A 12,056-nucleotide genomic window follows, 5' to 3' on the forward strand; every position below is an offset into this window, starting at 1 on the left:
CCCATGAAAGAAATTTTTAGCAGATGAAGTAGTCTGTGTCTCTATGTATGTATGTATTATTATTATTATTATTATTAGTAGTAGTAGTAGTAGTAGTAGTAGTAGTAGTAATAGTAGTAATAATAGTAGTTAAAGTAGTAATAGCATTCTGTAGTTAGACAAATAGAAAAAAGGAATAGGAATAGAAAATAAGCTTTTACAGTTAAGAACAAATAATGTTGCATCGTAGTTGGTTCTTATGCTACATAAAAAGATATAATTCAAACAAAGCCAAATTGTTTGCAATATTTTCTTTTTCACAAGCTTTGAGAGATCCAATATTGTCAATAGTTACATGTCAAGTTAGGTCAAGTCAAGTGATTTTCTTGGCATAACATCCATATACAGTATTGCAGCATACAGTGGCACGAAATAACAATTTCCAGGGTGAACAGTGCATCATATACATAAACAAAGGACAAGTAAAGAACTAAATTAATTAAGGAATAAAGAGTAAATGAATAAAAATGAAAATAAATGATAGAACCACTGCTTGATAAAGAACCTTTTAGTTCTATTGATGTTTCTTTGCACATAAAAGTGTTCCTTTGGGCTTTCAAAAATTCCTAATATGAGAGCAAAATATAATACTGCTTCTTTAACACATTGCTGGATACTAAAATATCAAGAAAAACCAAACTAACCCTGTATTAGTGTGTGCAGCAAGGAAAATGCATTTTAAAATCAGGAACCCATTGGTATTTCACAAATCTGTTATTATTGGTTCATGGCTATTTGTAGGATCTCAGATAGATAAAAATAAACTTTCATTCTGGACCCTTCATGTGGTGGTTCTGTTGGGGACCAAAGCAGGGTTCTCCTATGGCATTACTCTAAAGAACAACTTTATTTTTAAGAGTGGAGAATGAATGCTTCTCTAATAATCTTCTGTCAGATCCACAAGAGCATAATATTGAAATGCTTTTACACTGTTCCCTGAGTTGGTTTCTCAAAGATATGATTTTCTGCTTTGTTCTGAGTGATACCGTTTCTGAGTTTAAAGAAAATCTAAGATATGTTAAAACATCACTTGAATAAAGCGCCAAGTGCTTTTTGGGAATTCTTCCGTTATTTTACACTTGTAAAAGTGTAAACCATCTACTGCATTCTGAAACGCATAACATCCGAGTACTTGCAGAGAAAAATGCAGGGCACTTTAAAAATGCAGTATAAGCATAATCCATAGCATCGTTAACAGATACATTTAAATTGCGCATTTCAAGTTGCATTTTAGAAACCGTGGCTTGCGTTTAATAAAACGTGTTCTTTAATAGATCGGGCGGCATTAGAATTCCTTCCCGGGTGTGTTGTGCTTCGACGTAACGTTCAAGCACTGCTAGGACTCGCTTGCTCTTTGGATTTTCTGTGACGCCTCTGACGGTTCAAATCTCCTTTCACCCCGATCTCTATCGCCCCCCCTGACTATTTCTGATGATGATACCAAGATAACTGCCTTGCACAGCATAACGAAACTGTAGAAAACACGTGAAAGCTGCCAGCCCCACTTGCAGCTGAACCACACGGAGGCTCCTTAATAATTTAAGTGTTCTCTGTCAGCAGAGGGGAAGAAAACAGGATCTGATAGTGGTTCAGGATGGGCGGGGGAGTTGTAGCATTGCTGAGAACAGCCATCTAACGCTTTGTGCATTCGTTTGGTCTCCTTCAAAGCAAGCCACTCTCCAATTATCATACATCGCGTTGGCCCTCTGCTATAGGAAAGCGCTGGAGTAATCAGTTGGGATTGGTGATGGCTCTAATCGTTCACCTACGGACAGTGACAGACCTCAGGGGCAAGGGAGACCGGATCGCCAAAGTCGCCTTTAGAGGTAATTTAGTGTTGTATTACTATTAAGTCTTCATTGATATGTGATGTGTGGCGTGTGTGTTTAAGTTATAATACCTTGATTTTTAAAGAATGTGTTTCGTTTTTCCATTCTTCCACCACACGCTTTTAATTACTCATTTAAGTACATGATTCCTCCGCGATTCCGGAAACACACAACGTGCTGTTCTGCTGTAAAAAAATCCTTCTTTTATAAAGCGTTAGCAGCATCTCCCTGTCAATTGCAACGTTCACGTGAGTAAAACGATCTCAATTGTTGATTATGCATAGAAACAACTTTATTTTTCTTTCCGGATAATATATTTATTTTTCAGATTTTATCCCAAAATTAATTTCGTTTTCTGCTTGCAAATGTACATCAGTGTGAATGAATGCGGCGCACGCTGAACAATTGTGGCAAACTTTGTATCAGCAGACTGGCAGCGATGCCGCCTTCAGTTGTTATATAATTCTCCTGCTCCACCCGTTTCTGGCAGCAGCACTTCAGCAACTTTTGTCATCCTATGATCAATAGCTCATCTAAACATTAAACATCATTTAAAAAATCATCTTTTGGGAGTCACAGAATGGTGGCAAATCCTTGCTCGAATCTGCCTTAATATTCCTGTCCGTTAAGTTGCAACGATATGTGTTCGCTTTTAGGCAGTAAGCACACCAGTCCCGTTGTAGCATTAAATATGCATTCAGGGTAATCCCGCAGGACATGTTACTAGACAGATTTATCCGGCACACGTGTAAAAAGCTTATCTCTTTTAATGAGGAGTCACGCATTTGCACACTTTACAGTACAGCTGTTTTGTTGGGGGTGTTGAAAAGAAGTGAAATTAAAGGTAAGGCAGACAGTTTCCGAGCTGCTGTAATAATTCCACATTTTCCATCGACCCTCTGTCCTGTATTTCTGGTGATGTAGCATGCACGTGTCGGGATAAAAGCACTACCAGGCATCTACTGCGAGACCGTTCGAGTTGAACGTGTGCAGCACTCCTTCGATTTACCTCTTATCTTTTTGGATTATTGAACGTACTGTAAAGTTCAATTGGCAGTTCCTTTTGAAAATGTATTTAAACGTCTGCATGATAAAACAATTTGAAACACATCTGCGAGAACTGACTGTTTCAGCATGACTGGGCAATATATGTTTGTTCCAAAACAGTAAATGTATGTTTGATTTACTGAATTAGCTAAATAAATTTGACACAAAATTGACTGAAATTATTCATAATGCATATATAATTTTAGTACAGAATTCTTGTTTGTTCTTCATATCATCAATTACTTACTTACATAAACTTTAATTCATATAACATTGTTTATGCTGAATTACTGTATGCATCAGTTCAAACACAAAATACGTTTTCTCCCAGTTCATGCTAAGTTTCTTGAAGATGCCCATATTTTGCACCTCTGACTAAACTTTCAACACCATTTAAGTAAGAAACTGCAATGTGTGCCTGTCTGAACTATTAAATAACATAAGATTAAATGTAATAGTGATCCACCGATTATATGTTTACAGTATTTTAATATATGTGGAATAATTCATGTTGAATTAATCCTTAATAGTTAATTCCAATTTATCAGTAAATACAGTACACATACCATGAGCATTTAATTAATAACATACTGTACATAATTAAAATCCACTTGCAATAATGTCAATTCCTTACATATCATGTTAAATTGCTAATTAAAATGACAGCATCTTTATTATTGATAAGAAAAATACAAATACAGAATTAATCATAATGAGTTACACTGTTGAAAATGTTGTTCATTTGGTTTTTGTACATCTGCTTCAAAAACAAAACATCACATAAAGTTTATAAGAAGAAAAACTCTAAAATGCTTCTACTTTTTCTTTTTTCATTATTGAATACTATGCCCTAACTGTGACCTACAGTATTGTGCACATCTCACATAGTACATTGTAAAGAATTTAAGGAAAATCATGGCTGTCTGGCTGAGGATATCCTGATTTTACAGATACAGGAAGCACGATTTTGTTTAGATGTAAATGTCAATACATTATTAGGCAGCGTTTTTGTTTTTTCATTTAAGCAAAGGTGGTGATATATATTTGGGATAATGCTGTAATTATTTTTTTAAAAAGTCTGACAATGTAATGAATCAAAGACAGAAACTCATGTTCTCCGTTTTTTATGAAAAAAAAATATTTTGTTAATAAAAAAAAATGTAAATCCTGTAGTTAAAGATCTTTGGGTGACTAGGGAATTCACCGCTTTACAGTCCAAACTAAAAAGAGAGTCTAGATAGCAAAGAATTCATGTCAGTTTAAGATTTCATTGGCACATTCCAGGAGGATTCTGTTAACTATGACCTTTCTAGCACCCCATATCTAAATAACTTGCTAACTCTTGTTCATTTTTGGTCACTGTTATAGTGAATGTTTTTGTAGCAGAATATTGTGGAGGGCAGCCTATATTTCCCAATACTCACAAACATCCTTAAGCTATATGCATAGAACTCTTTGGCTTGAACTCCTGATCTTCCTGGAACTGTTTTTGGGTCACCTAATGACTGGATGTCTGGTACAGCTCTTGCAGGGAACAACCAGGCAATATACTGTATTTGCTAGCTGCTCAAACCATTAACCTGGCTCCTCTTGACTTGGGGAAAATGGGCCTCTGTTCTGAACTCCTCTCAGACTGCTAATATCCTTAACTTGTCATAAAGAGTGAGGCCAGCAATATGTGCAAGAACCTCAAGGTGGGAATAGGGGAAATGGATTGATCAAAAGATCAAGGATGTAGCTCTATCTTCACTACCACTGTGGATCAACATCTGCATTACAGCTACTGTTGTGCCAATGTGTTGGTAAATCTCATCTGCTCTTCTGTTATCAACGAAGAAGACTACATGGTACTGAACCCTTTATTTTTGGTGCGATTATCTTTTATTAATTGCAGATGACAAGTCAACTTTTCTGGAAATGGGCTTTGACCTCATATCTGGAGATGCTAATTCTCATCAAGGTCACACCAATTTTAGCTGTGAAACACTCTAGTATGCCCTATAGATTACAATAAATAAGACCAAGACAAAATATTATCCACAAAATATAAAAATTCATACCTTAAGTCTCAGTCTGTTTCTTAGCTTTACATTGATATTCTATCCATGGAATCTGAAGCAGACAAGATAGTAATCCTATAGTCACTTTAAATGTTTAATGGCAATAAACATAATACAAACGAAACTCTTGCTTTCCAGATATAAGGATAAGACATAACCCCACCTATAACAGTAATTTTGTTCACAGGACTGGGTAACTACCATAATTCATCCAGTATCTTTTTACAGCCAATGAATTGGTTGACCATTCCTCAAGCAGGGCTCAAGATGCATTTCCTCCTTTATTCAAATTGTAATTCATGGTCAGAGGATTTCTTCTAGCATTATGTCATATATTTTTTTGGGGCTTGGTAATTTAAACCGTTTCTCTGAAATCCCACTGTGAAAAAGTTTGCCGAAAAAGATGTTCTAAGCTTCAATATATAGAAAAGATGCACCAACCAAGAAATCTCCAACGCTATTAAGTGTTTTCTGTATATATTCCAAAAAGCCAGCTATTATACAGCTCGTCTTTTTCATTAGCTTGGCATTATTTCATGGTTGGAATACAGCAGGCAGTTAGCAGGTGCCTCTGCCTCTAAGATATAAAATGGGTTCCAGTGAGACTCCATATTCCTGCACTAATAACAAAATGTAAGAAAGATGAGAACTGAAGCCATCTCAAAATAGAGACGTCTATCTGTTTTTTCCAAGACATCTTTCATATCTTTATTTCTCCCTGATACATTAAGCTGAACCTCAAAGCTTGCAGTAATGGCTCTAGAACTGAATGTAGCTCACAAGCTGCTCCATCATATCAAAGTCCCAAACATAGAAGAGAAGACAAGCCTGTTTGAATTTCTAAAACAAAAACTACCATAAATTATCATTTTTGTTTGTCTATCAGAGAGGCATTTTCTAACAATAATACAACATTATTATAATGATTAATGTCACGTTTCACATTGTAAATATTTTATGATATTAAGTTTATAAACCAAAGTGAAATAGTGGATGCCTACAGCCGTGATTACCTCTACATTTTCTCAGACTGTTGAGGGCTTTTCACACTTGTTTTTGATTTTCAAGATCTATTGATCTGAGAAACTAATGCTTGATATTTTTCACTAAGGCAAAGTCTTAAATAGAAACTAATTACTACCAATAAAAAATGTTTCCTTGAGGTTTCATATTATGAGTCCATATTTCCTTTATTTTTGTCATTAGATTCAAAAATAGCATGTTTTAAATTGTTGATAATAGGTGTATGTTTTTTCAGTTTTTCAATATTAACAAGCACCTTCCTATTTTTAGCATAGATATTATAAATTCAAGCTTGAAACTGGACCAGAGCTACATGGAGTGGCTTGCTCAGGCGCGCACAATGAGGTGTGGGTGGAATTTAACCTGTGACCTTTCTATTAGAGCTTGTTAGCCACATGGGCATTTCACCTCGCCTGACTTAATTAATTCAGTTAATTCAGTTGAGTTTATACTGTGCAAAGAAGGCTGTTTGTTTAAAGCTACTAATTCATGATTTAAAAAAACAATAGCTCATGTGACATTGCTACAATGTGTTAAATTGTGTGCATGGTAAAATGCATTTTTTTTCTAAATTATGAATGCATGAGAAGAATACAAAATACATGTTATATATAATAAATGGTTTACAAATATGAGAATTCAATCAATTTACTTTCTTTTTCCACCAGCTAATCTTAATTATGCTGAAGTATAAAAAGAAATATGTTAAAGTAGTTTTTTCTATAATTTTCTAAACATGTAAGTCTTCCCCAATTTTATATTTTCATTAAGTACAAATAAAAACAGAAACTTTAGATTTTTTCCACTGTGAGAATTCTTCAGGATTGATTTAAAGAAACATAAATAAAGAAAAGAAAAAATATGTCCATCATAATGGGTACAATAGCCATTTCATAATGTTTGGACCTTGGTTCAATTTGTGACTGGGATATCCTCAGTGAGATGTTTGCAAGGTTTTTTTTTTTTTACAAATTTGTAAAATACAGAAAGGGCCTTCACTCCTTTATAGTTAAAAAGTTATCCAAAGCGAGCAAGCTTAGTTGTGTGAAGGTTCCCTGCAGTGTGTTGGCATGCCATTCATTTAACATTAGATCCTGTCTTTTGATTACTGTTGTTTGATTTTTTTTTTGTTTAACCAAGGCAAAGTCTTAATTGGAAACTAATTACTACCTTTAAAACAAGTGATTATTTCTATAAGGTTTCATATTATGAGTTCACATAAAATAAGCAGTGCTTATTTTGTAAACAAAAAGGTAGTGGTACACATACGTTGCATCTGGATCAAGTTTGAGGTACTGTGAATGTATATAATGGCCAAGAGACCTAGTGCCACATGTTTGCTTATTTGGTGAAACATAACGTTTAAAATATGAAATTTATAAATAATATTGTGCTTCACAGTTTAAAATTACAAACACAGAGTTTCCAAAATCAAGGAATATTAACCAAAATTTAATAATGAGCTCTACATTCTACAAAAAATGGTTCCAGAAAGCTGTCAGTGTTAAGTTTGACTGGGTTTTAAAGAAAATTCCAAACGTTTAGCAAATTTTCATCAAATGTAGTCTTCCTAAGTTGTTCACTGCTTTGAGTGTCAAAGGCTGATCGTTATTCTAGTAAGAGCCATGAATCTGCAGGATCGAAACATGTGAGTGGAGGGTCAACCAATCATATTAAGAGAATTGCGGAGACTGTACATGTCAGTAGTGAGGCTCCCATTGAAGAAAGCCCATGTTTACACTCACTCACAATAAAACTGAGAGCATGCAGTAGAGCAGGTGTGTTTCACTCTGTTAAAGGAGGGCCACAGTGGCTGCAGGTTTTCATTCTAGCCATCTTCTTAATTAGTGACCAGTTGCTGCTAATTAACTTCTTTTGCTTCAGTTTTAATTAACTTGACTCGGAACCCTTAGCTGTTTCTTTTTCCTTAATTGGCAGCCAAACAATACAGAGACAGAAAACGAGCCACCATGTAACCAGTTACCTGTGCCCATCACACATTATCTGAAAATAAAGAAAAATGAAGGTTTCAGTAAGGTGGATCTGCACTGGTCTCCAAAACATTTTGATGGTGTTTTTAGGAACTGTCTGCTATGGCAGTAACAAGCCATGGAAATTAAATAATGGGTTTAATTAACAAGAGCCTGCTTCTAATTAAAAAACTGGCTTACTTCATATCTTAGTTCTGTTTGGCTGCGATTTAATGAAGAAAATAATCAATTCAGAGGACTGAATCCTTAAAAAAGGGACTATTAAAATGAATGGAAAAGAAGTTAATTAGTAGAAATAAAAACTGATCACTGATTAGGAAAAGGGTCAAAATGAAAACCTGCTGCCACTGCAGCCCTGCTGGACCAGAGCTGGACTCCCCTGTAGTAAAGCCTGCATGTTTTTGGTCTGTTTTTCAATGAGGTACTAACAGAATTTGTGAATTTCATCTCTTTCGGAAAGCCACAGTTTTCAGCAGATGTCTCTAATATGGATGAATGGAGTAAGTACCAGAACCAGTTAACATAGAATGCACAGTGCCAGGTAAAAATGTGCAAATTTGGATAGCAAACAATTGATTTTAGAATTATTTAACATGTAGTCGATTCCACTACTAGATGTCGCGGCTGAGGTGCTGGGATGCCATACCACCACTTACCATCACAAGAAAAAGCCCTGCTTGTTGGGATAAGATGTGTCTTCTTGGCAGTCTGGTAAAGGAATAAATAGAAGACAATATTATTTGTCTTCGATCTACAGCAGGAGTAAGCAGACTTTTATTGGTGTCAATCTGTCAATAACATCACATACAGTGAACCATATGTAAAATCTAGTTGTGACTATGAATCCAGGTAATCTAGCACATGTTAAAGATAAACTTTAAAAATGGTTGTTCTATAAAATGGTTTAATAATAAAAGTTTATTTTCTATTTAAAAGTTATTCAAAACAATGCTGAAAAACCAATAAGTGAGTAATTTTAAAGTAAAATTACTTTGCTATGACATTGCTCTAGTCATCGTGATCATGAGTCTTCTTGGTTCTGCACAAATTGTTAATATCAACTTCTGGTTATCACAAATGGTTAACTTGCTGCAAAGTTTTTCTGTTTGTTCATAGACCTTTATACTTGCTTTTACTAATTTCCGTTTGTGTAAAGTCCTGCTCACAATTGTAAATGCTACAAAATATTGAGCAAGGTAGCAAACGCTTTGCAAACAAATCTGGAGTAATATACAGTTTGTAGAATCAATTTGAATTGTACTGGAGTTCAGTTACTTTCAGTTGTAGAGCTTCTAGAGTATTCTCTATAATAACAGATAAAGCAGATGAAAACATTTGCAAAGCCTGTCGTACTGTGCCTAAACACCTAAAAGTAAGTTATCTGAACATTATTCCCTAAAATTGAAAAATTAACAGGTTTTGCTTGTTGCAGTTGAGCTGGATTATTGTAAAGAATGGATAAAAAGATAAAGTGCTGTACTAAAATTAAAATGTGCTCGCCTGGAAAGTTATCAACTCTCTTCTTCTTCTGACTTGAAGATGAAGCATTTAAAAGTACAAATAAATTGCCAGAAGGTACTGTAGGGATGACTCTGCCAGTAGGTGCATTTTACTCCTTGTCTCACCAAAACCATGGGCTGAAGTACAGAAACAATCTGTTTTGGTCATGCCACTACCAGAAAAATAATTCTCATTCCACCTTCCTTCTTTCACATTTGTAAACAGCGTACTTTATACTGATTTGTGCACAGACCAACTACCAGTGAAGTCAACTGCTGTTAAACTAAACTGCAGTGAATAAACCTATATTCTTTTAAAGCATACATGGAAGACCAAAGCAAACAAGCTGCTAAAACAGCTTCACTTTGCTACTTACTGCACTACATACTGTCCCTATATACAGTGGTGTGAAAAACTATTTGCCCACTTCCTGATTTCTTATTCTTTTGCATATTTGTCACACAAAATGTTTCTGATCATCAAACACATTTAACCATTAGTCAAATATAACACAAGTAAACACAAAATGCAGTTTTTAAATGATGGTTTTTATTATTTAGGGAGAAACAAAATCCAAACCTACATGGCCTTGTGTGAAAAAGTAATTGCCCACTTGTTAAAAAATAACCTAACTGTGGTGTATCACACCTGAGTTCAATTTCCGTAGCCACCCCCAGGCCTGATTACTGCCACACCTGTTTCAATCAAGAAATCACTTAAATAGGAGCTGCCTGACACAGAGAAGTAGACTAAAAGCACCTCAAAAGCTAGACAGCATATCAAGATCCAAAGAAATTCAGGAACAAATGAGAAAAGAAGTAATTGAGATCTATCAGTCTGGTAAAGGTTATAAAGCCATTTCTAAAGCTTTGGGGCTCCAGCAAACCACAATGAGAGCCATTATCCACAAATGGCAAAAACGGAACAGTGGGTGAACCTTCCCAGGAGTGGCTGGCCGACCAAAATTACCCCAAGAGCGCAGAGACGACTCATCCGAGAGGTCACAAAAGACCCCAGGACAACGTCTAAAGAACTGCAGGCCTCACTTGCCTCAATTAAGGTCAGTGTTCACGACTCCACCATAAGAAAGAGACTGGGCAAAAATGGCCTGCATGGCAGATTTCCAAGACGCAAACCACTGTTAAGCAAAAAGAACATTAGGGCTTGTCTCAATTTTGCTAAGAAACATCTCAATGATTGCCAAGACTTTTGGGAAAATACCTTGTGGACCGATGAGACAAAAGTTGAACTTTTTGGAAGGCAAATGTCCCGTTACATCTGGCATAAAAGGAACACAGCATTTCAGAAAAAGAACATCATACCAACAGTAAAATATGGTGGTGGTAGTGTGATGGTCTGGGGTTGTTTTGCTGCTTCAGGACCTGGAGGGCTTGCTGTGATAGATGGAACCATGAATTCTACTGTCTACCAAAAAATCCTGAAGGAGAATGTCCGGCCATCTGTTCGTTAACTCAAGCTGAAGCGATCTTGGGTGCTGCAACAGGACAATGACCCAAAACACACCAGCAAATCCACCTCTGAATGGCTGAAGAAAAACAAAATGAAGACTTTGGAGTGGCCTAGTCAAAGTCCTGACCTGAATCCAATTGAGATGCTATGGCATGACCTTAAAAAGGCGGTTCATGCTAGAAAACCCTCAAATAAAGCTGAATTACAACAATTCTGCAAAGATGAGTGGGCCAAAATTCCTCCAGAGCGCTGTAAAAGACTCATTGCAAGTTATCGCATACGCTTGATTGCAGTTATTGCTGCTAAGGGTGGCCCAACCAGTTATTAGGTTCAGGGGGCAATTACTTTTCACACAGGGCCATGTAGGTTTGGATTTTTTCTCCCTAAATAATAAAAACCATCATTTAAAAACTGCATTTTGTGTTTACTTGTGTTATATTTGACTAATGGTTAAATGTGTTTAATGATCAGAAACATTTTGTGTGACAAACATGCAAAAGAATAAGAAATCAGGAAGGGGGCAAATAGGTTTTCACACCACTGTATATATATGGTAAAAGGTTTGATTTATTCGTTTTTTCGGATGACATGACATGCTAACTTACTGCACTCACACCAGCCAACTGTAGAACTCCAATATTAGATTTCTAAGAGCAGCCATTGGGCACAGGTCATGGTTTGCCCAGTCTCAGTCTAAAGCAATGATTTTCAAATGTATTCATTCTTTATGTGTGTTCATATTTTCCCAACAAGCATGACTTCATATTGCTGTAGTACAAAGACTGTCTTTTTTATACTGTAATGTAGTGTTTTTATACTATTTATATGCTTTGCATATCCTATTTAATGATTTATTTGTATTTATTTTTCTGTAAATACAGTTTTTATTTGATTTTGTCATTTTTGGTAATACTTTCAGTACAAAAGGTCTATTAGGATTAGACTCACTCACAAAAGTTAGACATGCATTTTACATGAAATTATACTGGTTTAAGATATGGATGAAAGAAATGTAAAGTAAAATTCAAAATGGAGTTTGATTTAAAAATATGTTTAATTTACAAACAGTAATGTTTGCAGAAAATAATATTTTCAAT

General features: G+C 35.5%; 1 protein-coding gene across 8 annotated transcripts in view; it reads left to right on the forward strand.

The window, feature by feature from the left end:
- The first annotated feature begins 1,492 nt into the window (after nt 1–1,492).
- otofa (otoferlin a) overlaps nt 1,493–12,056 on the forward strand; it is a 565,861-nt gene continuing 555,297 nt past the window's right edge. For 3 of the 8 annotated variants that reach the window (XM_039748300.1, XM_039748302.1, XM_039748299.1), the window contains exon 1: nt 1,496–1,865. In XM_039748300.1, the coding sequence (XP_039604234.1) occupies nt 1,787–1,865 (79 nt within the window). In that variant the 5' untranslated portion in view covers nt 1,496–1,786. Of the gene's footprint in view, nt 1,866–12,056 lie in introns of all 8 variants that reach the window. The other 5 variants (XM_039748307.1, XM_039748306.1, XM_039748301.1 and 2 more) reach the window with 4 other exon arrangements.

This window comes from Polypterus senegalus, chromosome 3, assembly GCF_016835505.1.
Source record: "Polypterus senegalus isolate Bchr_013 chromosome 3, ASM1683550v1, whole genome shotgun sequence".
In the NCBI taxonomy this organism is placed as follows: Eukaryota; Metazoa; Chordata; class Cladistia; order Polypteriformes; family Polypteridae; genus Polypterus; species Polypterus senegalus.